Source organism: Jaculus jaculus, chromosome 9 (genome assembly GCF_020740685.1).
Source record: "Jaculus jaculus isolate mJacJac1 chromosome 9, mJacJac1.mat.Y.cur, whole genome shotgun sequence".
In the NCBI taxonomy this organism is placed as follows: domain Eukaryota; kingdom Metazoa; phylum Chordata; class Mammalia; order Rodentia; family Dipodidae; genus Jaculus; species Jaculus jaculus.
The window spans coordinates 123,722,846-123,750,796 of NC_059110.1; the positions used below are offsets into that span (position 1 = coordinate 123,722,846).

The 27,951-nt window shown below is 44.8% G+C and overlaps 1 protein-coding gene across 1 annotated transcript; it reads left to right on the forward strand.

Annotated features, from left to right (window-relative positions):
• Positions 1–14,530: 14,530 nt before the first annotated feature.
• Positions 14,531–27,873, forward strand: Sumo2 (small ubiquitin like modifier 2). The gene is made up of 4 exons (XM_045158147.1): positions 14,531–14,702; positions 16,164–16,295; positions 22,825–22,896; positions 27,205–27,873. Exons 1-4 carry the CDS (start codon positions 14,682–14,684, stop codon positions 27,265–27,267), a joined length of 288 nt encoding a protein of 95 aa, XP_045014082.1. The 5' UTR covers positions 14,531–14,681; the 3' UTR covers positions 27,268–27,873.
• Positions 27,874–27,951: the final 78 nt, after the last annotated feature.

The window sequence follows — 27,951 nt, forward strand, 5'->3', positions numbered from 1 at the left end:
GTCTGGGCACTGTCTCACGGGTCACAGTACCGGGGGCATGCTCTCCTCGAAGACGCGCTCTCGCCAGATCAGGCGGTACCGCAGACAGCCCCGCGCCGTCCAGAGTGAAGGACCCCGGAGGCGGCGGGAGGGCTGGTGGCGCGGGCGGACGTGCGCGTGCGCGAGCAAGGCGGGTGTGGACTTCAGTGAGGCTAACATCTGTGCGGAGGGACTCTGTTCCTTGGGTCTTCCTGCCGCCTCTTCTGTAAATCCCAGGGTTGCGACGGGCTTGTGTTCGCATTATACAGAGCCACGCCCACCCCAAAGCACGAAAGGCAAGTGGACAAAAGCCGTGCCGCTAAAACAACTGGGGAATTCAGATGGCTGTACGTGCTCAAAGAAAAACTCACGTGAGCTGGGGAGATGGCTTAGCGGTTAAGGCTTTTGCTGCGAAGCCTAAGGACCGAGGTTCTACTCCCCAGAAACCACTTAAGCCAAATGCACATGGTGGCTCGTATATCTGAAGTTTGCAGTGGCCAGAGGTCCTAGCACGCGCATTCTCTCTATTTCCCTCTCTCTGATAAATTAAAATTAAATATTAAAATAAAGAAAGAGCCGGGCGTGGTGGCGCACGCCTTTAATCCTAGCACTCGGGAGGTAGAGGTAGGAGGATAGCCGTGAGTTCGAGGCCACCCTCAGACCCTGAGTAAATTCCAGGTCAGCCTGGGCTACAGCGAGACCCTACCTCAAAAAAACAAAAAAGAAAGAAAGAAAAAGGAGAAACTCAGGGGGTCTGAAGAGATGGCTTAGCAGATAAGCCATTTGCCTGCAAAGCCAAAAGACCCCAGTTCGAATCCCCACTTGCCACATAAGCCAGATGCACAAGGAGATGCATGATCTTGGAGTTCGTTTACAGCAGCTGAAGGCCCTGCTGTGCCCATTCTCTATGTGCCTCTTTCTCTCTCACTCTCTCAAATAAATAAATAAATAAATAAATAAATAACTATTAGGGAACCCTGGCGTCATGGAAAAGTCAAGAATTGCTAAAATAACCTAAATGACCTTTTTTATTTTTTTATATTTTTTGTTCATTTTTATTTGTTTATTTGAGAACGACAGACACAGAGAGAAAGAGGGAGAGAGAAAGAATGGGCACACCAGGGCTTCCAGCCACTGCAAACGAACTCCAGATGCATGTGCCCCCTTGTGCATCTGGCTAACGTGGGACCTGGGGAACCGAGCCTCGAACCAGGGTTCGTAGGCTTCACAGGCGAGCGCTTAACAGCTAAGCCATCTCTCTAGCCCTTGTTTTGTTTTTTGAGGTAGGGTTTCATTCTGCCTCTGACTGACCTGGAATTCACTATTCAGTCCTAGGCTGGCCTTGAACTCATACCAATCCTATCTCTGCCTCCCAAGTGCTGGGAAACATGCTCCTCCACTTTGTGCATCTGGCTTATGTAGTCCTGGGGAATTAAGACTTGAACTGGGGTCCTTAGGCTTTGCAAGCAAGTGCTTAACACCTAAGCCATCTCTCTAGCCCCCCAATTTTAACTTTTCTTAATATCCATACCCATATACTAATACTACTCTTACTTTTTTTTTTTTAAGGTAGGGTCTCACTCTAGGCCAGGGTGACCTGGAATTCACTATGTAGTCTCAGGGTGGCCTCAAACTCTTGATGGTCCCCTACCTCTGCTTCCCGAATGCTGGGATTAAAGGTGTGCACCACCACACCCGACTTACTCTCACTTCTGACTAGAGAAGCTTCTCTTTTCAGATAGTGGTGACCAGTGGTACAACTCAAAAGTCACCATAGTGCTGAGAAGAAGTGATACTGGATTGTTAAGCATTGAAACATTTCTATCAAACTTTATTTTTTATTTAAAAAATTTTTTTTGTTACTTTTCTTTATTTGAGAGCGACAGAGAGAGAGAGAGAGAGAGAGAGAGAGAGAGAATGGGTGTCCCAGCGCCTCCAGCCACTGCAAACAAACTCCAGACGCGTGCACCCCCTTGTGCATCTGGCTTACATGGGGTCCTGGGGAAATCGAGCCTCGAACCAGGGTCCTTAGGCTTCACAGACAAACACTTAACCGCTAAGCCATCTCTCCAGCCCTCTATTAAACTTTAAAAGGCTCGGGGTCCATTGTGGAAGAGGTGGCAGAAAGAATGTACGAGCCAAAGGAAGGATAGAACTCCTTACAATGTGCTTTTCCAGGCACAAACTGGAATGGATGTCCATGACATTACAGTGCCTGGTACTACCTACACAAGACCCTCAGAAGAGGTGGAAAAGATGATGACATCTGCCTCCTGAGTACTGACAAAGGTGTGCACCAGGGGCTGGAGAGATGGCTTAGTGGTTGGACGCTTGCCTGTGAAGTCCATGGATCCCGGTTCGAGGCTTGATTCTCCAAGACCCACGTTAGCCAGATGCACAAGGGGGCGCATGTGTCTGGAGTTTGTTTGCAGTGGCTGGAGGCCCTGGTGCGCCCATTCTCTCCCTCTTTCTCTCTCTCTCTACTTGCCTCTTTCTGTCTCTCTCTCTCTCTCTCTGTGGCTCTCAAATAAAACAAAAGAAAAGACATTTCTTTAAAAAAAAAAAAAAAAGTAAAGATGTGCACCATCATAACAAGCTCAAAAAAAAAGGGTTTTTTTGTACTCTTGATTTTTTTTTTTTTTTTTTTTTTTTTTTGGTTTTTCAAGGTAGGGTCTCACCCTGGTCCAGGCTGACCTGGAATTAACTCTATAGTCTCAGGGTGGCCTGGAACTCATGGCGATCCTCCTACCTCTGCCTCCCAAGTGCTGGGATTAAAGGCATGTGCCACCATGCCCGGCTGTTCTCTGATTTTTTAATTTAATATTTTTTATTCACAACTTCCATAATTGTAGACAATAACCTTGGTAATTCCCTCTCTCCTCCCACCCTTTGCAACTCCATTCTTCATCATACCTTTCTCCCTCTCAATAATTAGTCACTTATTTTGTTTTTTGATTTAAAAATATTTTTTTCTTTTAAAATTTTTTTCATTTTTATTTATTTGAGAGCCATAGAGAGAGAAAGAGGGGGAGAGAGAGAGAATGGGTGTGCCAGGACCTCCAGCCACTGGAAACAAACTCCAGATGCATGTGCCCCCTTGTGCATCTGGCTAACTTGGGTCCTGGGGAATCGAGCCTCAAACCGGGGTCCTTAGGCTTCACAGGCAAGCGCTTAACCGCTAAGCCATCTCTCCAGCCCTTAAAATTATTAACAGCTTCTATGATTATAAAAAATATCCCATGGTAATACCCTCCCTCCCCCCCCCCCACTGTCCCCTTTGAAACTCCATTCTCCATCATATCCCTTCCCCTCTCAGTCAGTCTCTTCTTTTATTTTGATGTCATGATCTTTTCCTCCTATTACGATGGTCTTGTGTAGGTAGTGTCAGGCACGGTGAGGTCATGGATATCTAGGCCATTTTGTGTCTGGGGGAGCACGTTGTAAGGAGTCCTACCCTTCCATTGGCTCTTACATCCTTTCCACCACCTCTTCTGCAAGACCCTGAGACTTGGAAAGGTGTGATAGAGATATTGCAGTACTGAGCATTCCAGCACCGTGATGCCTTCTGAGCCATCCCAAGGTCACTGCCATCTGAAAAGAGAAGATTCTCTACCAAAAGTGAGGGTAGCATTAATATAAGGGTGTGAACATTAAGAGAAGTGCTTACTGGGCAGTTTGATAAGCATAGTATATACATTTAGCCAGACAGCAGCAGACATTACACCCCTAGGGCTCATGACTACCCCTGTTTTAAGTTTTCAGTATCAGGGATGTGTTCCCTCCCATGCAGAGGGTCTCCAGTCCAATTAGAGAGTAGTGTTTTTCCACCATGACAGACGTGCTTCTTTTGCACCTGCTTGCTCATTTGGCCTGGCTGACAAAATATATGGCTTGCAGTGTCCACAGTCAAGTATCTTCACTGGTGATTTCTCTCTCCCCTATTGAATTGCATGCAGAATGGCTTCTTCCAGCTGTTAGCTGGTCTACATGGAGGAGGTTATCAGCTCAGTTCCAGCAGGATTTCTCAGTGGCCTTGCAGCCCAAGTATATGGAGTCTTCAGCAATAGGGTCTTACCATCTATTCCTAGTGGGAAACCAAGGGCTTCGGCAATAGCCTATGTTTTGGGGGCATCAGGGACCTCCATGGCCAACAACTCACTGGAAGGTATGCCATTCCTGGCACTGAAAAATTTCTAGCAACAATCTATGGCTCCTGAGTGTTCCCTTGTCCTAAAAAGTAGGTTTCCATATGATTTATTTATATCCTCTTAGATTTTGATTAGCCCTCTCTCCACCTTTCCTTTACTCAATCTCTTCCTCTGATCTCACTTGGGCCTTTTCACCCCCATTAATCTGTTCTTCTACTTACATATATACAACACCAGCCTATTAAGTCCCCCCCCCTTCCTTTCTCTTCCCTTTATGTCTCTTTTCTCGCTTACTGGCCTTTGCAACTGAGTTTTCTTCCTACTCACACAGAAGTCCAATCATCTGTAGCTAAGATCCACATATGAGAGAAAACATGCAATGCTTGGCTTTTGGGGCCTGAGTTACCTCACTTAGTATAATCCTTTTCAGATCCACCCATTTTCCTGCAAATTTCATAACTTCATTTTTCTTTACTGCTGAGTAGAACTCCATTGTATAAATGTGCCATAACTTCATCATCTACACATCATTTGAGGGACATCTAGGCGTGTTTTATTTCCCAGCTATTGTGAATAGAGCAGCAATAAACATGGTTGAGCAAGTATCTCCAAGGTAATGAGATGAGTCCTTAGGATATATGCCTAGGAGTGCTATAGCTGGGTCATATGGTAGACCTATCTTTAGCTGCCTTAGGAACCTCCACGATGATTTCCACAATAGGTGAACCACATTGCATTCCCACCAACAGTGTAAAAGTGTTCCTCTCTTTCCACATCTTCGCCAGTATTTATGGTCATTTGTTTTCATAATGGTGGCCAATCTGACAGGAGTGAGATGTAATCTCAATGGTTTTAAATTGCATTTCCCTGATGACTAGGCATGTAGAACATTGTTTGTTTGTTTTCCGAGGTAGGGTCTCACTCTAGCCCAGGCTGACCTAGAATTCACTATGTAGTCTCACAGTAGCCACGAACTCACGGCGATCCTCCTATCTCTGCCTCCCAAGTGATGGGATTAAAGGCATGCACCATCAAACCCCATGAGAAAAGCATGTTTTGAGACAAGGTATCTCTAGCTGAAGCTGGATCAGAACTTACTATGTAGACCAGGCTACTAAACTCAACTAACAGCAGTCTTCCTTCTTCACCATCTCAAATTCTGAGATTAGAGATGGAAACCATCCTTCCTTTGGCTCTTACATTCTTTCGCCACCTCTTCAACAATGGACCCTGAGCCTTGGAAGGTGTGATAGAGATATTGCAGTGCTAACCACTCCTGTCACTTCTTCCCAGCACCATGATGCCTTCTGAGTCATCCCAAGGTCACTGCCATCTGAAAGAAGAAAGTTCTCAACCAAAAGCAAGAGTAGCATTAATATATTGGTATGAACATTGAGAAGTGCTTACTGGGCAGTTTTTTAGTATAGTATATACATCTAGCCAGACAGCAGCAGACATTACACCCCTAGGACTTATGACTACCCCTATTTTAGGTTTTAAGTATCAGGGATATAGTCCCTCCCATGGAGCGGGCCTCCAGTCCAATTAGAGAGCAGTTAGTTTTCACCATAACAGGCGTGACACTATTTCACCTGTTGGCTCATTTGGCCTGACTGACAAAATATAAGGCTTACAGTGTCCACTGTTGAGTATCTTCACTGGTGATTTCTCTCTCTCCTATTGAATTGCATGCAGAATGGCTTCTTCTAGCTTTCTGTCAGCTGGTCTACATGGAGGAGGTAATCAGCTCAGTTCTAGCAGGATTTCTCAGTGGCCTTGCAGCCCAAGTATATGGAGTCTTCAGCAATAGGGTCTTACCATCTATTCCTAGTGGGAAACCAAGGGCTTCACAGCAATAGTCTATGTTTTGGGGGTATCAGGGACCTCCATGGCCAACAACTCACTGGAAGGTATCCCATCCCTGGCAATGAAAAATTTCTAGCAACAATTTATGGCTCCTGAGTGTTCCATTGTCCAAAAGAGTACTTTTCCATATGATTTATTTATATCCTCTTAGATTTTGACTAGCCCTCCCTCCACTTTTCCTTTACTCAATCTGACCTCACTTGGGCCTTTTCATCCCCATTAATCTATTCTTCTAGTTATTTTTGAGATATGAGAGACAGAGGGAAGCAGAGAGAATGAGTGAGTATGGTTGGGCCAGAACTTTCTGCCACTACAAATGAACTCCAGATACGTGCATCTGGTTTTACATGGTGTTGCAGTCAGGTTCACATTACTGGCAGAAAGCACCCAACCAAGAGTAGTTTATGGGGGGAAAAAAAAAAGTTTATTTTTGCTTACAGGCTCTAGAGGAAGCTCCACGATGGCAGGGAAAATGATGGCATGAGCAGAGGTAGACATCACTCCCTGGCCAACATCAGGAGAACAACAGGAACAGAAGAGCATGCCAAACACTACCAAGGGGGAGCTGGCTATAGCACCCATAAACTCACCCCCAACAATACACTGCCTCCAAGAGGCGTTAATTCCCAAATCTCCATCAGTTGGGAACCTAGCATTCAGAACAACTAAGTTTATGGGGGACACCTGAATCAAGCTACCACATGTGTCCTGGAAAATTGAACCCCAGGCTGTTAGGCTTTCAGGCTTTGCAAGCAAGCACCTTCAACTGCTGAGCCATCTCTCCAGCACCATGAACTGTGTTTTTGTTTTTGTTTTTGTTTTTCTTTGAGGGGTCTGGGGAGTCTAATAGAGATGAAACTCCAGGGCCTTGCACATGTTAGATAAGTGTTCTACTCCAAGTAGAGCACTTTTGGTTTTTCTTTCTCCAGGTAGGGTCAAGGTGGCCTTGAACACTACATGATACTTCTAACTGTGCTTCCCCAGTGCTGGGATTAAAGGCATGTAGCACCAAGCCTAGATTCCAGTGTCTTTAATCCTTCTGTGTGTTTGTTTGGGCACAGCCTCTAACCCAGCCTGACCTGTAACACCCAGTAACATAGGCTGACCCCAGATTTATGGAGGTTCCCTTACTCAACCTGTCCAAAATGCTGAGATTTCAAGAATAGTCTACCAAAGTTGATTTCTTTTTATTTTATTTTATTTTCAAAGTAGGGTTCTATTCTAGCCCAGGCTGATCTGAAATTCACTCTGTAGTCCCAGACTGGCTTCCAACTTACAGTGATCCTCTGAACCTCTACCTCTCAAGAAGACAAGCACTTCCATGACCTACTAAAACAAAGTATAACTTGAAGGCCAGACATGGCAACATATGCCTTTAATCCCAGCACTCAAGAGGCAGGAGTAGGAGGATCACCATGAGTTCAAGGCCACCCTGAGACTAAACAGTGAATTCCAGGTCATCCTGGACTAGAGGGTGACCCTACCTTGAAAAAACAAAAACCAAGCCGGGCGTGGTGGCGCAGGCCTTTAATCCCAGCACGTGGGAGGCAGAGGTAGGAGGATCGCCGTGAGTTCGAGGCCACCCTGAGACTACATAGTAAACTCCAGGTCAGCCTGAGCCAGAGTGAGACCCTACCTCAAAAAAAAAAAGAAAAAACAAAAACCAAAAACCAAAAACCAAACACACACACACACACACAATCAGCTAAGCCTGGAGAGATGGATCAGCAGTTAATACACATGCCTATGAAGCCTAAGGAGCTAGATTCGATGCTCCAGGTCCCACATAAGCCCAATGCACATGGTGGCACATGCATCTGGAATTGACTTGTAGTGGCTAGAGGTCCTGGTATGCTCATTCCCTCTCTCTCTCTCTCTCTCTCTCTCTCTCTCTCTCTCTCTGTCTCTGAATTGACAGATCAAAACTCAAATAACTTTTTTCTTAATTTTTAAAATATTTTATTTATTTATGTATGTATGTATGTTTTGAGGCAGGGTCTCACTCTGGTCTAGGCTGACTTGGAATTAACTGTGTAGTCTCAGGGTGGCCTCAAACTCATGGCGATCTTCCTACCCCTGCCTCCTGACCGAGTGCTGAGATTAAAGGCGGGCAGCACCATGCCTAGCCTTAATCTTTTATTTTTATGTGTTTCTTTTTTCTTTCTTTCTTTCTTTTCCTGATGTAGGGTTTTACTCTAGTCCAGGCTGACCTGGAATTCACTATGTAGTCTCAGGGTGGCCTCAAACTCATGGTGATCCTTCTACCTCTGTCTCCAGAGTTCTAGGATTAAAGGCATGTGCCACCATGCCTGGCAATATTTTGTTTTTATTTATTTGACAGAAAAGAGGGAGAGAGAGAATGGACACATCAGGGCCTCCAGCTACTGCAAACAAACTCCAGACATATGCACCCCCTTGTGCATCTGGCTAAGATGGGTCCTGGATAATTTAATCTGGGTCCTTTGGCTTGGTAGGCAAAGCCATCTCTCCCTCTAACCCCCCCCCTTTTTTTTTTCAAGGTAGGGTCTCACTCTGGCCCAATCTGACCTAGAATTCACTATGTAGTCTCAGGCTAGCCTTGAACTCACAATGATCTGATCCATATGCCTCTGCCTACTAAGTGCTGGGATTAAAGGCATGTGCCACCAAGCCCAGACCAAATAACTTTTTTTGAGGTAGGTTAACACTCTAGCCCAGGCTGACCTGAAAGTCATTCTGTAGCCAAGGCTGGCCTGAAGCTCACAGGTTTTCTCTTATTTCACTGGACGTAGTGGCACCTGCATTTAATCACAGCATTTGGGAGATAGAGGTAGAAGGATCATTGTTATTTCGAGGTCAGGCTGAGACTACATAGTGAATTCCAGGTCAGCCTGAGCTACAGTGAGACCCTACCTTGAAAAATACACAACAAAATCAGCTAAGCATGCTGGTGTATACTTTTAATCCCAACACTTGGCAGATGGAGGTAGGAGGATCACAGTGAGTTCAAGGCAGAGTGAGTTCCAGATCAGCCTGAGCTACAGTGAGACCCTACATCATTAAAACCAAAAGAAAGAAAAAGGAAAAAAGAAGAAACTTACAGGAGGATCACCATCAGTTTGAGGCCAAACTGAGACTTCATAGTAAATTCCAGGTCAGCTTGGGCTAGAGTGAAACTCTTAAACACACACACACACACACATACACACACACACAAAGAAAAAATAAAGGAAGATATTTAGTTTCTCCATATATTTAACTAAAGAAAGCTTCTCAATATGATTTCATGATGCTGAGGATTACTCCCTGGGGTATACTAGGCACGTATTCTACCATTGAACACCCTGAGCACCCTCCATCTTTTTTTTTTTTTTTTTGGTTTGTCAAGGTAGGGTCTCACTCTAGCCTAGGCTGACCTGGAATTTACTATGTAGTCTCAGGGTGGCCTTGAATTCACAGTGATCCTACTACCTCTGCTTCCTGAGTACTGGGATTAAAGGCATATGCCACCACACCCTGCAGAAGGAAACCTTTATTTACTTATTTATTAGAGATAGTGAAGACAGAGTGAGTGAAAATGGGCACACCAGGGCCTCCATCTACTGCAAATGAACTCCAGACATATGTGCCACCATGTGCATCTGACTTATGTGGGACGTGGAGGATCGAACCTGGCTCCTTAACCACTAACACGTCTCTCCAGCCTGTAGTTAGGTTTTATAGACAAGCGCCTTAAACCACTGCACTATCTATCCAGCCCCACCTCCTCTTCCTCTTCTTCCTGTTCCTCCTTCTTCTTTTCTCCTCCTCCTCCTTTTTTTTCTTCTTTTTTTTTTTTGGTTGATTTTCTTTTTTTCGTTTTTCAAGGTAGAGTTTCACTCTAGCCCAAACTGACTTAAATTCATTATATAGTCTCAGGGTGGCCTCAAACTCCCGGTGATCCACCTACCTCTGCTTCCTGAGTGCTGGGATTAAAGATGCACCATGGGCTCAGCTAATTTAATTTTTATTTGTTTATTTGAAAGGGGGGGGGGAGAATGGGTCTCCAGCCACCGTAAATGAGCTCCAGGTGCATGCCTCACCTTGTGTATCTGACTTACATGGGTCCTGGGGAATTGAACCTGGGTACCTTGGCTTTGCAGGCAAGTGCCTTAACCACTAAACCATCTCTCCATACCTCTGTTTTTGTTTTTGTTTTTTTCAAGGTAGGGTCTCACTCTAGTTCAGGGTAACTTGGAATTCAGTACATAGTCTCTTTTTAGATTGTGTGTGTCGTGTGTGCCATTTATGCACATGTATGTGCCCACATGGTGCCCCATGTGCTAGCCTGTCTGTAACAGTTTGTACTAGCCTGTGGTAGCCAGAGGGAACACTGGGTTTTCTGCTCCATGAATCATCCACCTATTATTTTTGTTTGTTTGTTTGTTTGTTTAATCTTTATTTATTTGCAAGCAGAGAGATAGTAGAAAGACAGAGAGAATGGGCATGCCAGGGCTTCCAGCCACTACAAATGAACTCCAGAAGCTTGCAACACTGTGTTTTTGTTTTATTTTTATTTATTTACTTGAGAGAGAGAGATAAAGAAAGAAAATGGGATCCAGGGCATCTAGCCACTGCAAACGAACTCCAGATGCATGTGCCACCATGTGCATCTGGCTTACGTGGGTCTAGGGAATCGAACCAAGGTCCTTTGGCTTTTCAGGCAAGTGTATTAACCGCTAAGTCATCTCTCCAGCACACATGCACCATTTTGTGCATCTATCTTATGTGGGTCCTGGGGAATCGAACCTTGGTTCTTAGGCTTTGCAGGCAAGTGCCTTAACCACTAAGCCATTCCTTCAGCCCTAAATACTTTTCTTAAAAAAAAAAAAAGATTATATTTATTTATTTAAGACAGAGAGGGGAGAGAGAGAAAGAGAATGGGCTGGTCAGGGCCTCTAGTCACTGCAAACAAATTATAGACACATGTGCTACCATGTGCATCTGGCTTACCTGGGACCTGGAGAATTGAACCTTGGTCCTTCTGCATTGCAGGAAAGTGTCTTAACTGCTAAGCCATCTCTCTAGCCCCCACCTATTCTTTTTTTTTTTTAATATTTAAGGTAGGGTCTCAGTGTAGCCCAGGCTATCCTGGAATTCACTCTGTAGTCCTGGCTGGCATTAAACTCACAGTGATTCTCCAATGTCTGCCTCAAGACTTGTGAGACTAAAGGTGTTTGTCACAACACATCAGGCTCTTCCTTTTCTTCTTCTTCTTCTTTTTTTTTTTTTTTTCCAGGTTTCCAGGTATGGTTTTGCTGGCCGGGATTAAAGATGTGAGCCTTCCTCCCTCCCTTTCCTTTCCTTTCTTTTCCTTTCCCCTTCTCTTCCCCCTCCTTCCTTCCTTCCTTTCTCTCTCTCTCTCTCTCTTTCTTTCTTTTCCAAGGTTGGGTCTTGCTGTAGCTCAGGCTGACCTGGAATTCACTATGTAGTCTCAGGGTTGCCTTAGACTTGTGGCGATCCTCCCACCTCTGCCTCCTGAGATCTGGGATTAAAGGTGTGCACCACCATGCCCAGCTTTCTTCTTTCTTTCTCTTTCTTTTTGTTTTTCTGAGGCAAGGTCTCACTCTAGTCCCAGGCTTGCTTCATCCATCTGAGTCAGAGATTTATTTTTAAAGTTTATTTAAGTTAACCTGGGCTAGAGTGAGACCCTACCTTGTAAAACAAAACAAACCGGGTGTGTGGCGCACGTCTTAATCCCAGCACTCTGGGGGCAGAAGTAGGATTGCTGTGAGTTGGAATCCACCCTGAGACTACATTGTGAATCCCAGGTCAGTCTGGGCTACAGCAAGACCCTACCTTGAAAAACAAAACAAAAAAAAAAAAAGGAGAGACAAAGGGATCTAATCAATTTAAAAAAATTAAGGAGGGCTGGAGAGATGGCTTAGGTTAAGCGCTTGCCTGTGAAGCCTAAGGACCCCGGTTCGAGGCTCGGTTCCCCAGGTCCCACGTTAGCCAGATGCACAAGGGGGCGCACGCGTCTGGAGTTCGTTTGCAGAGGCTGGAGGCCCTGGCGCGCCCATTCTTTCTCTCTCCCTCTATCTCTCTGTGTCTGTCGCTCTCAAATAAATAAATAAATAATTAAAAAAAAAGTTAAGGATACCAAAGGACTCATCTCATTTCCTTAGAAGTACATGCTCAACCATGTTTATTGCTGCTCAATTTATAATAGCTGGGAAATGGAACCAGCCTAGATGTCCCTCAACAGATGAGTGGATAATGAAGATGTGGTACATTTATACAATGGAGTTCTACTCAGCGGTAAAGAAAAATGAAGTTATGAAATTTGCAGAAAAATGGATGGACCTGGAAAGTATTATACTAAGTCAGGTAACCCAGGCCCAGAAAGCCAAGCGCCACATGTTCTCCCTCATATGGGGATCCAAGCTACAGATGACTGGGCTTCTGTGTGAGAATGAAAATACTTAGTAGCAGAGGCCAGTAAGTTGAAAAGGAGACATAAAGGGTGGAGAAAGGAAGGGAGGAGGATACTTAATAGGTTGATATTGTATATATGTAATTACAATGATTGTAATGGGAAGGTAATATGATTGAGAATGGAATTTCAAACGGGAAAGTGTGGGGGTGGGGAGGGTGGGAATTACCATGGGATATATTTTATAATCATGGAAAAAGTTAATAAAAATTAAAAAAAAAAAAAAAAAAGTTAAGGATAAACCAGGCATGGTGGCATGCACTTTTAATCCCAGCACTTGGGAGGCAGAGGTAGAAGGATAGCTGTGAGTTTGAGGCCACCCTGAGACTACATAGTGAATTCCAGGTCAGCCTGGGCTAGAGCCAAACCCTACCTCAAAAAAAAAAAAAAAGTTTTAAAAAATAATAATAGTAATAAATAAAAAAAAGGTGGAATAGAGTTGGGTGTGTGCTAATGCACACCTTTAGTCCATGCTCTTGAGAGGAGGGGTGCCCTGAGTTTAAGACCAGTTTGGCACTACAGAATGACTTCCAGGTTATCTTAGGAATGATTGAAACTTTACTTAAAAAAAAAAATGAATGAATGAAAAAGCCAGGCATGGTGGTGCAAACGGTTAATCCCAGAATTTGGGAGGCAGAGGTAGGAGGAATTCTAGATCATCCTAGGTTAGAGGGAGACACTATCTCCAAAACCAACCAAACAAAACAAACAACCAAAAGATATTATTTGAGTTCTACTGAGTTTGAAGTGTCTCTGGCACATCTGAGTTGAGGTGTTTAAAAATCAGAAGCACAAAGAAAGATCTGGACTAGAAATAGATCTGAAATTTATTAGTAATTAGATAGTAATAGAAGTAGGGACAAGTCCTAGGACAGAGATAGTGATAATTCAGCAAAGGTGACGTTTGAGAGAGCAGTTTTTGTGGTGCTATGGGGCCAGCACCACATTGCAGTGGATTGAGGGATTAGTGGGAGGTGAGAGGGTGGAGACAGCTGGCATGGGTGTTTTTTTCTCAAGTTGTTTGGCCAAGAATGGAGCGTTATGGTGGTAATGTCATGATGGAGTTGAGAACTGATTGTTTCTGTAATGGATGAGTGGAAGGAACTACAGGACAAAAAGTCAACGGAGAGAAGCAGTGGATAGATGAAATAATTAGGATTGTCAGCCTGGCGTGGTGATGCACGCCCTTAATACCAGCACTCGAGAGGCAGAGGTAGGAGGATCATCATGAGCTTGAGGCCACCCCGAGATTACATAGTGAATTCTAGGTCATCCTGGGCTAGAGTGAGACCCTACCTGAAAAAACAAAACAAAACAAAAAATTAGGATTGTCTTCAAACAGGATAGGCCTACTTCTGCTTTGTAATGGAGCAGGGGAGGAAAGGCCTCTTTTGTAGGCTCAAAAGCTTGTGTTGGCTCGTTTTCACTGATGGAAGTTGGATGACAGGCCATGAGCAGGAGTAAAGGGTTCCTTGAATGAATAAAAGAACATTTTTGTCCTCAGCTAGTCCAGAGATACCAAGCAGCCAGAAGTGGTCGTTGCACCTGAGGCTCAAGCAGGGTGAGGAACCGGTTGAGGCTTCACCATCCAAAGAATGAGGGCCTGAGGGTCAGTGTGAAGTAGGAAAGCTGAATTTTGTGCCTTGTAACATGAGTTTTCCTCACAACCTCGTGCTGGGGCAGTTTGGATTTAGGCTTCCCTTTCCAGGTGTGGTGGCTCTGTCTTCTTCGTCCTATGGCTCCAATCTAAGACCACAAGCCTTCTTGTCCTCGCCGACGACCAGCTGGAAGCCATTTTGATTATGCTCAACCACAGAAGGAGGACAATACAGCCCCGCCCAGAGCCAAGGCGCGCCCCCGCGGCGGGCTGGGTGCGCGTGTCCGCGCCTCTTCCCGCCGGCCCGCCGGGCGCCTGGCCCAGTCGGCGGCGACGCGGGATGGGGGGTGGCGCTGGTAGGGGTGGTTATGTAAGCGTTGCGCGCTCCCGCGAGGCGGCAGCCAATAGGAAGCCCCGGTCGCTCGTGCTCGCGCACGCAGGGTGGGGGGAGGGAGCGCACGACGTGCGCGCACCCTCTCCCTCGTCCAGCGCTGCCGCCTCCTTCTCCTGCCGCTCCTGGTGCTGCTTGTGTGTTCCTTCGGTGCGGACCTGGTACCTCTTTTGTGAAGCGGCTGCTGAGGAGACCCCGGCGCTCGCCATGGCCGACGAGAAACCCAAGGTGAGCTCGGTGGCCGCCTCCTCCTGCCTGCCGTGCGGCCGGTGGGTGGCGCGGGCCGGGGTCCGGCCTTGAGCCCGCCGCGAGTTCCCCTCGCTTTCCCGGGCCCCCCATGGGGCTGGCCGTGGCTCAGGCCCGGCGCTCCGCGCCATTTTCCTCCCTCCCTCCTTCCCTCCCTCCCTCCCTCTCTTCCTTCCTCCCTCCCTCCCGCGCCGGAGGAGGCTCGCCTCCTTCTCCCGCCCCCGGGGCCTCGGAGCGCGCGCCTCGCGGGGCCAGCGACGTATCGCGGGAGCCCGCGGGCCCACCGGCTCTGCGCGGGTGCTACGGCCGGCCGCCGGCGCGGGTGCCGAGGGCGTTGGGCGCGTGGAGCCCACCCTGCGCGGACCCGGCGGCGGCGGGAGTCCTCGGGGTCTCGCTTCTGCTCGCGGGGTGGGGGCTCGCGGGCTTGGAGAAGTCGGCCCCGGGACCGCACCGAGGGTTCGGGGCGAATCAATGGGCTGCCCGCCCACGGGCCGGGGAGCGGATGCCCACAGCGGGGGGATTCCGTGGGGAGGCCCGAGGGGGAGGGGCAGCGGCGTGCCAAACATCCCCTTAACCCCGCGGGGACCATGTGGTTCGGAGAACTTGGAGGCTGAGGTAGGAGCGGAGCGACGGGATGGAGCTGAATTTGGGAACGCGGCTCCTGGAGGAGACTTGGGTGACGACGAGCGGACGCTCATCTTCAGGGCACGCGGGACTTGCCACCTCGGATTTGCTTTGACACCCTCCTCCCTCGCGATCACTTTGCTGAAGCGATGTTGGGTGCTGCAGAAATGCCTCCACACTTGATTTTTGGTGAACTTCGTATTGGATCCAAATCCGCCAGGAAGATTTAAGAGAAAACTATGGCTTTGACCCGTGACAGCAAAGGGGAGGGGAGAATAAGAACTAAAAATAAACAAACGAAGTTACTACAAGGAAGAATCAGTATTCCTTTCTGTTAAGGAATTTTTTTTTTTGACAAGTACATTGAATTTTTAGCATTGAGCTGAACTTGGTGACTTTCTATTAAGAGGAGAAACTAATTTCGAATTCCAAGCTGTGATTCCCTCCCTACGCGCTGTTTTGGTAGTACTACTTGAAACATTTTGAGAAGGGAATGGGCGCTTAAGAGAGATGCAAAAATATTTGGACAAATGGAGAAATACAGCTTTTTAGAAAATCACAATAAATTGAGTGAGACTCATCTTTTAAATGTAGTGTTGCCCTTGGTGGTAGGGATGTAGATTTTTCTGTTTAATAGAAATATGCTGCAGGTTTTCTCATCTTTCAGATTGCTTGCGGTGCCTGAGAACAGCTGTATGCTCTTAAATACAGGATATAAAACAAACCTGTTGATTCTGAAGCACGGTGGGCTGCTCCTACTTTGAAAAAGTATTTTTTTTCACATTTTCCAAATTATACTTTTTATTTTTCTTTCAACAGGAAGGAGTCAAGACTGAGAACAACGATCATATTAATTTGAAGGTTGCGGGGCAGGATGGTTCTGTGGTGCAGTTTAAGATTAAGAGGCATACACCACTTAGTAAACTAATGAAAGCCTATTGTGAACGACAGGTGAGGAATTGATATGTGCACTTCCACTTAAGTATCTATTTACAAAACCAGACTGAGAGTAGCAAGTAGACGAGCATAATACTACAACGACTATTTCTGGTAGGATGAATTTACTTGACATGAGTTGTATCATACTTTGTATATGGTTACCTCATGAAAAGTGGATGGTTTAGATAGTATGATTTTAGTGTTGTACCAGGAATGCAGGGCTATGTTCATAGACTTAACTACAGGTTCCCAAAGACATAAAATTTACAAGAAAACGGTGAATCTTGAAGCCACACATGGTGGTACATGCCTTTAATCCCAACATTGGGGAGGCAAAGGTGTATATAAATGAATCAACTTACAAATTGCTTTTTGTCAAAAATATTTGAGTATTAGCAATTTTATTTTATTTTATTTTTTGTTTTTTCGAGCTAGGGTTTCACTCTACTCAGGATGACCTGGAATTCACTGTGTAGCCTCAGGGTGGCTGCAAACTCTTTGCAATTCTACTTCTGTTGCGCCCCACCCCCTCAAGCACTGGGATTATAGACATATGCCACCACGCCTGGCTAAAAGTCATTTTGTTTTGTTTTTAATTATTTGAGAGAGAAAGAGGCAGATAGAGTAGGTGCACCAGGGCCTCCAGCCCCTGCAAATGAACAACTTCTAGACACATACACCACCTTGGGTATCTGGTTTCCATGGGTACTGGGGAATCGACCCTGGAGCCTTTGGCTTTGCAGGAAAGCGACTTAACCTTTAAGCCATCTCTTCAGCCCTTGTTTTGCTTTTTGAGGGTAGGGTTTTGCTGTATCCCAGGTTGACCTGCAATTCACTACATACTCTCAGGATGGTCTCAAACTCAGGGCTAGCCTCCTAATTGTGCCTCCTGAGTGCTGGGATAAAAGTGTGCACCATCGTGCCCAGCTCTCATTCCACTTTTTTACATGTTTTTTATTTGTTTAGCTTTTTGAGGTAGGGTCTCAATCAACCCAGATGACCTGGATGGAATTTACTATGTAGTCAGTGAGGATGGCCAAAAACTCACTGTGATCCTCATGCCACCATGCCCAACTTAGTTTTACTTTTGAAAAGGTCTTGCTTCCTATTGCTGTGTAGCTCTTTTTTAAAATTTATTTATTTATTTATTAGAGACTGAAAGGGAGAGAGTGAGAATGGGCATGTCAGTGCCTCTAGCCACTTCAAACGAACTCCAGATGCATCCACCACCATGTACATATGGTTTACGTGGGACATGGAGAATTGAACCTGGGTACTTAGGCTTCATAGGAATATGCCTTAACAAGCACTAATCCATCTCTCCAGCCCCCTACTTATTTTTTGAGAGAGAGGGCTTGCCAGGGCCTCTAGCCACTGAAAAGGAACTCCAGATGCATGTGCCACCTTGTACATCTGGCTTACATGAATACTGGAGAATTGAACTGAGGTCCTTTAGCTTTGCATGCAAACTCAACTGCTAAGCCATCAATCCTCCTACCTCTGCCTTCTTTTTGCTGGGATTAAAGGCGTGCACCACCACGCTCAGCTTTGTTTTTATATATTTTTTTTTTATAAGGGGAGGATTGGTGGGCCAGGCTCTCTTTCTATTGCAAATGAACTCAAGATTTGTGTACCACACTGCATCACTGGCTTTACATGGTTACTGGAGAATCAAATCAAGGCTTATCAGGCTTTGCAAGTAACTACCTTTAGCTGCTGAGCCCTCTCTCCAACCCTCATTTTTTGTTTTCCTTAAAGTAGTGTCTTAACTAGTCAAGTCTGACCTAAAGTTCACTGTATCCCATGTTGACCATCTCCCTTAGTCTCCGGGATTACAAGCGTGTCAAAGGTTGAAATTTACCTTTTTACTTTTACTTTTCTTTTAAATTTCTCACTAAGCCTGGAGGTTGATTTTTATTTATTTATTTATTTTTTCTTTTTTTGAGGTAGGGTCCTGCTGTAGCCCAGGCTGATCTGGAATTCACTCTGTAGTCTCAGAGTTGCCTGGAGTTCACAGCCATCTTCCTAACATGGCGTCCCAAGTGCTGGTGTCAAAGGTGTGTGCCACCATACCCAGTGAGATTGATTGTTTTTAATTTAATTTGATTTTTTGAGAGAATAGGCACTCCAGGGCCTTCAGCCACTGCAAATGAACTCCAGATGCATGCGCCACCTTGCACATTTGGCTTACATGGGTCCTGGGGAATCGAACCTGGGTTCTTTGGCTTTGCAGGCAAGAGCCTTAAATGCTCAGCCATCTCTTTAGCCAGGGTTTTTTTCAATTAGACTGCCTGACCTGGGAGTCCCAGTGGTCTTCCTCTTTCTCCCCTTAATGTTGAAGTTACAGGCATGCAAGTATATGTCCAGCATTTTGTATGTGTACTGGTAATTTACCTCGGGTCCGCCTATTTGCATCCAGTGAGCCATCTTACCCTTTCCCACTTTTTTGGGGGTGTGTGTGGGTAGGGTCACACTCTAGTCCAGGCTGACCTGGAACTCACTCTAGTTCCAGGCCAGTCCTGAACTCACAACAGTCTCTCTGTCTCCCAAGTGCTGGAATCAAAAGTGTCCACCACCATGCGCAGCTCCCTCCTTTTTTAAAGTATGCAAAGAACTTTTCACAGATTTTGAGTCATCTTTGTGTTGCGCAGAGACCATGCTGATCCCTGTTGTTCCACTTTTAGTTTACTTGCTGCCAAGTGAGCACAAAGTGGCCTTGAATAGTAATATCCACATATTTTAGCAATTTTTTATTATAGCTGGACATGGTGGCATATGCCTTTAATCCCAGCACTCAGGAGGCAGAGGTCGGATTGCCCTGAGTTCGAGGCTACCCTGAGACTACATAGTAAATTCCAGGTCAGCCTGGACTAGAGTGAAGCCCTACCTCGAAAAACCAAAAAAAAATTTTTTTTTGTTTTCCGTTATAAAATTTTAGCTTGCTTTGTTTGGTCTTTTGGGAGCAGAGTCTTACTGTGTAGCCCAGGTTCACCTGGAACTCACTTTGTAACTCCAGGCTGCCCTCATGGTGATCCTCTTCCCTCCAAAGTACTGGAATTAAAGGCAGGTGCCACCGTGTCTATTTTTGCTTGTGAATTGTTGGATCATCGTAGTTGATAGGGGATTTTTTTTAAAAATTTTATTTATTTGAGAGAGAGGAAGAGGAAGATACAATGGGCATGTCAGGGCCTCCAGCCACTGCAAACAAACTCCAGATGTGTGTGTCCCCTTGTGCACCTGGCTTATGTGGGTCCTGGGGAATTAAACTGAGGTCCTTAGGTTTCACAGACAACCTCCTTAACCACTAGGCCATTTCCCTAGCCCTGATAGGGTATATTTCTTGATGGGTTATTTTCCACCTTATTTGAAATAAGGTTTCTCACTGAACTTGGAGCTAATCGGTTCAGCTATTCTAGTGAGCTTCCCCATTGCTGGTAATGGATGTACGTGTATAACTACCTCAACAAGGTTGCTGAGGATTGGAACTCATTTCCCCTTTTTTTTGTGGGCGTTTTCCAGGTAGGGTCTCACTCTAGCCCAGTCTAACCTGGAAGTACTATGTAGTCTCAGAGTGGCATCAAATTCACAGTGATTCTTCTACTTCCCAAGGGCTGGGATTAAAGGTGTGTGCCACCACGCCTGGCTGAGGTCCTCATTTTTATATGATAACTACTTTGATAAAGGCCTTCTCACCCAGTGCCCAAAGTACAAGGATTTGATTTTATTTTTTGAGACAGGGTTTCATGTAGCCAAGACTGGTGTTGCTGTTTAGCTAAGGGTGATTTTGAACTTTCCTGTTTTTGTTTTTCTGTTTTGTCTTTCGAGTTAGGAGTCTCACTGCAACTCAGGCTGACCTGGAATTCACTGTTTTCTCAAGGTGGCCTCGAACACAGGATGGCCCTCCTACCTTTGCCTCCTGAGTGCTAGGATTAAAGGCTTGCCTGGCTTGACTTTGGACATTTGATCTAGCCTCTACTCCTATGTTTTTGAATATAGGCAAGCCCTACCATGCATGGTTTTATGTGGTACTGGGGATCCAGGGCTTTCTGCATGTTAGGTAGACTCTTAAATGACTTCACTTTTTGGGGGGGGGACTGTAGGGGCTTACAGTCCAGACTGACCTGGCACCCTATAGTCCCAGGCTGGTCTGGAATCACAGTGATCTTCCTACTTCCGCCTCTGCAGTGCTGGGGAAAAAGGCATGCTCCACGACATCCAGACTTGGTTATGTGTGTATTTGCAATGAGAGAGAAAAACAGAACACACCAGCCTTCAGCCACTACAAACATATGTTAGGTGCATGTGCATCTGGCTTTACATGTCTACTGGGGAATCCAACCCAGATTGTTAGGGTTTGCAGGCAAGTTTTAACTAAGTCATCTCTTTAGCCCTGGTTATGGGTTGTCCCACCCTCCAATGTGAGTCTTAAGTAGCCCAGGCTGACCTGGAATTCACAATATACTCTCAAGGTGGTTTTGAATTTACAACGATCTCTTACCTCTGCCTTCCAAGTGCAGGGATTAAAGGTGTGCACCATCCAAAATTTTCATGACTCATTACTTAGACCCTGACTCAAAAGAGGAATATTGGGAATGAAAGTTCTTATTTACTTTGTAAAGAATTCCTTCAACATCCTTCATATCTCTTGAGGCATTCTGGTGCTTGTTTAACTAGGTACTTAAAATTGAACAGACCCTTTTTGAATATATTCAAGGATGAGCACATCAGGGGCTCTTGCCCATTGCAAATGAAATTTCATTACTTTCTGTCTTTATGTGGGTACTATGAATTAAGCCCTAGCTGGCAGGTCTTGCAGTTCATGTGCCTCCAACTGATCCATTCCCTACCTACTTTGTAGTCCAGGCTAGCCTCAAACTCAAGACCATCCTCATACTTCTGCCTCATGAATGCTGGCCTTATAGGCATCAGCCACCACAAATAGCCAAAATGTGGACAATGACTTAAAAACAATGGGCCCTGGAAACTTTATTTATTTTTTATTTTTTGGTATCCCCACTCAATAGATGACATACATTCATATGTTGAAATCAAAACATTGGAAGCCTTTAATCCCAGCATTTGGGAGGCAGAGGTAGGTGGATCTAGTGAGTTTGCGGCCAGCCTGGAAATAACAGAATAAGATCCAGGTTAGCCTAAGATAGAGTGACACCTTACTTTAAAAAAACTTAACAAGGGCTGGAGAGATGGCTCAGCAATTAAGGTGCTTGCCTGGGAAGCCTAATGACATGGGGTTGATTTCCCAGTACCCATATTAACACAGATGCACCAAGTGTCTGGACTCTGGCTGGAGGCCCAACACACCCATTCATATTTATTCATTCTCTCTCTCTGTTTACAAGGAAATACAAATATGTATATTTTTTAATGCCAGGGTTGGTAGTCATGCTTTTTGGGGGATGGGGGGATTGAGGCTCACTTGGAATTCACTATATAGTCTCAGGATGACCTTGAACCCACAGGGATCCTCTTGCCTTTGCTTCCTGAGGCTGAGATAAGGAGGATCACTGAGTTGAGGCCAGTCTGAGACTAATTCTTAACTGTTAAGCCACTGTTTTTTATTGTTTTATTTATTGAGGTAGGATCTCAACTCTAGCTAAGGGTGGCCTCGAACTCATGGCAATCCTCCTCTGCCTCCCAAATGCTGGGATTAAAGGTGTGGGCCACCATGCCCCTATACTTCATCACTTTTTTGGGGGGGTGGGTTGGTCTTTGTATGTGGCCATGTAAAGGCCAGAAGTTGATGTCAGGTTTCTTCCTCAGTCAGACTCCACCTTATTTGAGATAGACTCTCACAGAACTCAACTATTTATCTAGTCTGTGTAGCCAGATTACCCTTGGAACCTACCTGTTTAGAGAGAGGGTGAGAGAGAGAAAGAGAAAGGGCATGCAAGGATCTCTAGCTGCTACAAACAACTCCAGATGCATCTGCCACTTTGTGCATATAGCTTTATGTGTATGTGGCTACTGGCAAATCAGTCTGGTTGTTAGACTTTGCCTCAACCAGTGATGCATCATTCCACCCTCTTTGTTTTGGGGAGGAGGTATTGAAATACTGTCTCACTCTAACCCAGGCTGACCTGGAATTCACTATGTAGTCTTTGGGTGGCCTCGAACTCACAGTGATCCACCTGCTTCTGCCTCCTGAGTGCTGGGACTAAAGAAAGACATGCACCACCACACCCAGCTCTAGTCCATGTTACCAGAAATTCATTCTGTAGCTCCAAGCTGGCCTTGAATCCATCAAGCCTCTTAACCTCAGCCTCCCAAGTGCTGGCATTAAAGGCAGTTGTCACCATGCCCATCTCATTGTTGCTTTTGAGACATGTAGCCTAAGCCTGGAATTCAGTATGTCTCAGACTGTCTTCAAACTTGGGAGCACCTCTCTGCCTCAGCCTCTAGTACTGGTATTGATCAGTGATTTAGACTACGTTTATTAATGGTTAATTATGCATATAGATTTATTTAAATGTTGTTCTTAATATTTGTTCACATGCTGTTTATTGCTTTTAAATTCATTTAGGGTTTGTCAATGAGGCAGATCAGATTCCGATTTGACGGGCAGCCAATCAATGAAACAGACACACCTGCACAGGTAAAAATCTCTATTAATTGGAAAACTTGTTTTGGAATTTTTAAGAAGCATTGTTTTTGAGTTTGGGTATTCAAATAGTAGAATATAGATCTTTTTTAAATAAGAATGCAAGATGATGGTTTTTGTTGCAGTGTTTCATACAATTGTTTTTGATGCCTTACCTTTTTACCTCCATCCAACCCTCCCACACACTATCTCTTGTTTGGGTTTGTACAAAGTTAGAGGTGTTTTGGAGACAGGGTCTCATCCATACCCCTGTCTGACCTCTACCTTCTTGCGTAGCTTAGGATAAAATTGAGCTCATAGTAACCCTCCTATCTCTCCTCTTGAGTGCTGGGCTGAAAGGTGTTAAAAGTGCATCACTAACCTCTTTGTAAAGCAGTGTTGCACCCTAACTCACTCTGGCCTAGATTTATGACCCTACTTCAGCTTTCCCAGTCCTGGGATTAAAAGCATACCACCACATTTAGTTTTGGGGTATGGTTTTGCTCTTTAGCCTAAGCTTGCTTTATTTTATTATTATTATTATTTTTGGTTTTTCAAAGTAAGGTCTCACTCTAGTCCAGGCTGACCTTGGATTCACTATGTACTCTCGGGGTGGCCTCGGACTCACACGATCCTTCTACCTCTGCCTCCCAAGTGCTGGGACTAAAGGTGTGCGCCACCACGCCTGGCTCCTAAGCTTGCTTTAAACTCGGCTATTCCCTTTTCAATCTAAGTGCTATAATTACAGGGATGAGCTACTGTGTATGACTTGTTTTTTTTTTTTTTTTTTTTTTTTTTTTGAGGTAGGTTCTATTCTAGCTCAGGATGACCTGGAATTTACTATGTAGTCTCAAGGTGGCCTTGAACTCTCAGCGATCCTCTTGCCTCTGCCTCCCAAGTGTTAGGATGTGTGCCACCACACCTGGCCCTGACTTGAATTTTAGTTCTAATTCCCCAACCAAAACCAGAAGGGAAGGCCAGGCCATGGTAGTGCACAACTTTAATCCAAGCACTTGGGAGGCAGAGGTAGGAGGATTGCCATGAGTTCAAGACCACCCTGAACCTACTTAGTGAATTCCAGGTCAGCCTGGGCTAGAGCAAGATACTACCTCAATAAAAATAAACCAAAAATAAAAATACTAGAAGAGATAAATATGGCATGAGTGACTAGCATGTCTAGATATAATTTTATTGATAATCTTCAAAGATTTGGCATGTCTTGAGTTACAAATTTTCCATTAGTCTTTGTGAAGTAACTGTATCTTGCTGCCACAAGGAGGTGCTAGATGGTAAACTAGGGGTAAAATCATAGCCTAGGCAGTTCTCCTGACTCTGCTTCTTGAATGCTGGGATTAAAGATGTGAAATGCAGGGACAGGGGAGGTGGTTCTGTGGTTAAAGGTGTTTGCTTGCAAAGCCTGCCAGTATGGGTTTGATTTCCCCAGTAAGTACCCACATAAAGCCAGCAGTGGCAAGAGGTCTTAGCATTCTCATCTCTTTCCTTGCAAATAGATAATTAAAAAGTAGTTTAAAAAGTCTGACAAACAGGGCTGGAGAGATGGCTTAGCGGTTAAGCGCTTGCCTGTGAAGCCTAAGGACCCCGGTTCGAGGTTCAGTTCCCCAGGTCCCACGTTAGCCAGATGCATAAGGGGGCGCACGTGTCTGGAGTTCGTTTGCAGAGGCTGGAAGCCCTGGCGCGCCCATTCTCTCTCTCTCCCTCTATCTGTCTTTCTCTCTGTGTCTGTCGCTCTCATAAAAAAAAAAATTTATACAACCAGCTTGACATGGTGGCACAAGCCTTTAATTCCAGCACTTGGGAGGTAGAGGTAGGAGGATCGCTGAGAGTTCCAGGCCACCCTGAGACTACAGAGTTCAGGTCTGCCTGGGCTAGAGTGAGACCTTACCTCCAAAACCAAACAAAATTTATACAAGCTAATATATTGATTTTTGGGGGGGCCCTCAGAGGTGAGGTTGGGTGTGTGTGTGTGTGTATACCTGTCAAAACACATACAGTTAAGAAAACAGATCTGGGGGGGTTGCTTTGTGGTTAAAGGCATCTGCTTGCAAAGCCTGCTGGTCTAGGTTCAATTCTCTGGTACCCACATAAAGCCAAATACACAAAGTGGCATGCATGTGGCCTCTGTACAGCCTTTGCTTGCAAATACATTAAAAAAAAATATTTGCAGCCGGGCGTGGTGGCGCACGCATTTAATTCCCAGCACTCAGGAGGCAGAGGTAGGAGGATCTCTGTGAGTTTGAGGCCACCCTGAGACTACAGAGTGATTTCCAGGTCAGCTTGAGTAGAGTGAGACCCTACCTCAAAAAAGCAAAAAAAAAAAAAAAAAAAAAAAATATATATATATATATATATATATATATATATATATATATATATATATATATGGAGCTGTGTGTGGTGGTGCATGCCTTTAATCCCAGTACTAAGGAGGCAGAGGTAGGAGGATCACCATGAGTCCATGGCCACCCTGAGACTACATAGTGAATTCCAGGTCAGCCTGGACTAGAGTGAAACCGTACCATGAAAAACCAATATATATATATATTTGCAGGCAAAGAGAGATTAGGCACACCAGGAACTCTGGCTGCTACAAATGAACTCCAGGTGAATGTATCACCTTGTGCATCCCACTTTACATGGTTACAGGGGAATCAAACTTGATCATTAGGCTTTGTAAGCAAGAGCCTTAACCTGTGAATCATCTCTCCAGGCTCTAAAACAAACCATTTAAGCTGGGAGTGGTGATGCGCACCTTTAATCCCAGCACTCCAGAGGTAGAGGTAAAAGGATCGCGGTGAGTTCAAGGTCATGCAGAGACTACATAGTGAATTCCACCTCAGTCTGGGGTAGAGTGAGACCCTGTATCGAAAAACAAAATCATTTAATCATACTCTTAATTACTGCATAGTGCTTTTTATTTTTAATTTTTATTTTTCCAGATAGGGTTTTGCTCTATCTTAGGGTGACCTGGTATTCACTATATAGTCTCAAGGTGGCCTCAAACTCATGATCCTCTACCTCTGCCACCCAAGTGCGGAGATTAAAGACATGTGCTACCACACCTGGCCTTTTTTTTTTTTTGTTATTTTTATTTATTTATTTGACACAGACAGGGAGGGACAAAAGGAGGCAGATAGGGAGAGGAAGAGAGAATGGGCACGCCAGGGCCTCCAGCCACTGCAAACGAACTCCAGACGCATGCGCCTCCTTGTGCATCTGGCTATCATGGGTCCTGGGGAGTTGAGCCTCGAACCGGGGTCCTTAGGCGTCATAGGCAAGCGCTTAACCTCTAAGCCATCTCTCCAGCCCAACACACCTGGCCTTTTTAAATACTTTTATATTTATTTGAGAGATGAAAGATATTTAGAAAGAATGGGTGCACCAGGGCTTCTGGTCACTGCAAATGAACTCTAGGGGCTTGTACCATCTTGTGCATCTGGTTTATGTAGGTACTGGAGAATCAAACCTGTATCCTTAAGTTTCACAGGCAAGTGATTTAACTGCTAAGCCATTTCTCCAGTCCAGCATGCTGCATACTTACTCCAGATAGAAGTGCCATTTTGTAACCAAGCATGGTGGCATATGCCTTTAATCCCAGCACTTGGGAGGCAGAGGTGGGAGGATTGCTGTGTGTTCGAGGCTGCCTGACACTACATAGTGAATTCCATGTCATCCTGGGCTAGAGTGAGACCCTACCTCGAAAAAAGTGCCATTTTGCGCATCTACCCTTAAAGGTGGTACTGGGAAATTGAACCTAGGCTGTCTGGCTTTGCAAGCAAGCACCTTTAACTGCTGAGACATCTTCCCAAGCCCCTTTTCTCTCCCTCCCCAGGTAGGATCTTGTTCTACCCCATGCGGCATAGAGAGAGAATTGGCAGGCCAGGCTCTCTTGCCACTACAGACTTAACTCCAGGTGCATGTGCCACTTAATGCTTCTGACTCTACATGAAGAACTGCTTGAGTCATCACTTCATCCCATATAAATTCAGTTTTTGCTAACCTAAACAATGTATACACACAGCATTGAGAAGGTTAAGGCAGGAAGGTTGCTGTGATACTGAGATGATCCTACCTGGACAGGGTAATGCTGTTTACCCTAGATTGACCCCAAATTTCTGACCTTGTCCCCTTAAGTTTCGTAATCCTTGGACTATAGGTATTTGCTAACATGTCTGTCTTATTTTCATGACATCTAACGTAAAGAATTGTGGAATATGGTGGGGCTTATACATGTTTTATAATATATTTATATATGAAAACAATAAAAACTTAAGGACTTAATCACTTTTTTCTTTTCTGTGATAGTTGGAAATGGAAGATGAAGATACAATTGATGTGTTCCAGCAACAGACAGGAGGTGTCTACTAAAAAGGGAACCTGCTACTTTACTCCAGGATTTTGTTATAGACCAAGAATACATTCTCAATTAGAAAACTGCAATTTGGTTCCACCACATCCTGACTACTACAGTATAGTTTTCTCTATTCTTTCATTATCCCCTTCCCTATTCCTTTATTGTACATAAAGTAACTGGTGTATGTGCACAAGCATATTGCGCTTTTCTTTTTCTTTTTAAACTAAATGGCCAATGTTTTGGTTGACATCAGATGGAGATGACATGGGGAAAAGTACTGGTTCTGTGAAAATAACCCCTCTCTCCATTCGTGGCATGCTCATTCAGCTCTTATCTTTATATTCCAGTAAGTTATTTTGCTCTCATTGTTTTAACAAAAAAAAAACAAAAAAACCAACAACATAAAAAAATCCTTACATACCTTGTTTGATTGGAGAATTTTAATGTTTTTCATTTATCATTGTAAAACCAAGGACAATTTTATAACTTTTTTGTACGTAGCTGTTACATGTAGGGCAATCTGTCTTTAAGTAGGGATAAATTACTCTAAAAAATGAATCCTAGATAGTTTTCCCTTCAAGTCAAGCGTCTTGTTTAAATAAACTTCTTGTTTAAAATGAGCTGTTTTCTTATTCTGAGAAATATTAAATTAACAATGCTGATGCTTTGGGCCAGGTGTGGTGGCCCATGACTGTAAT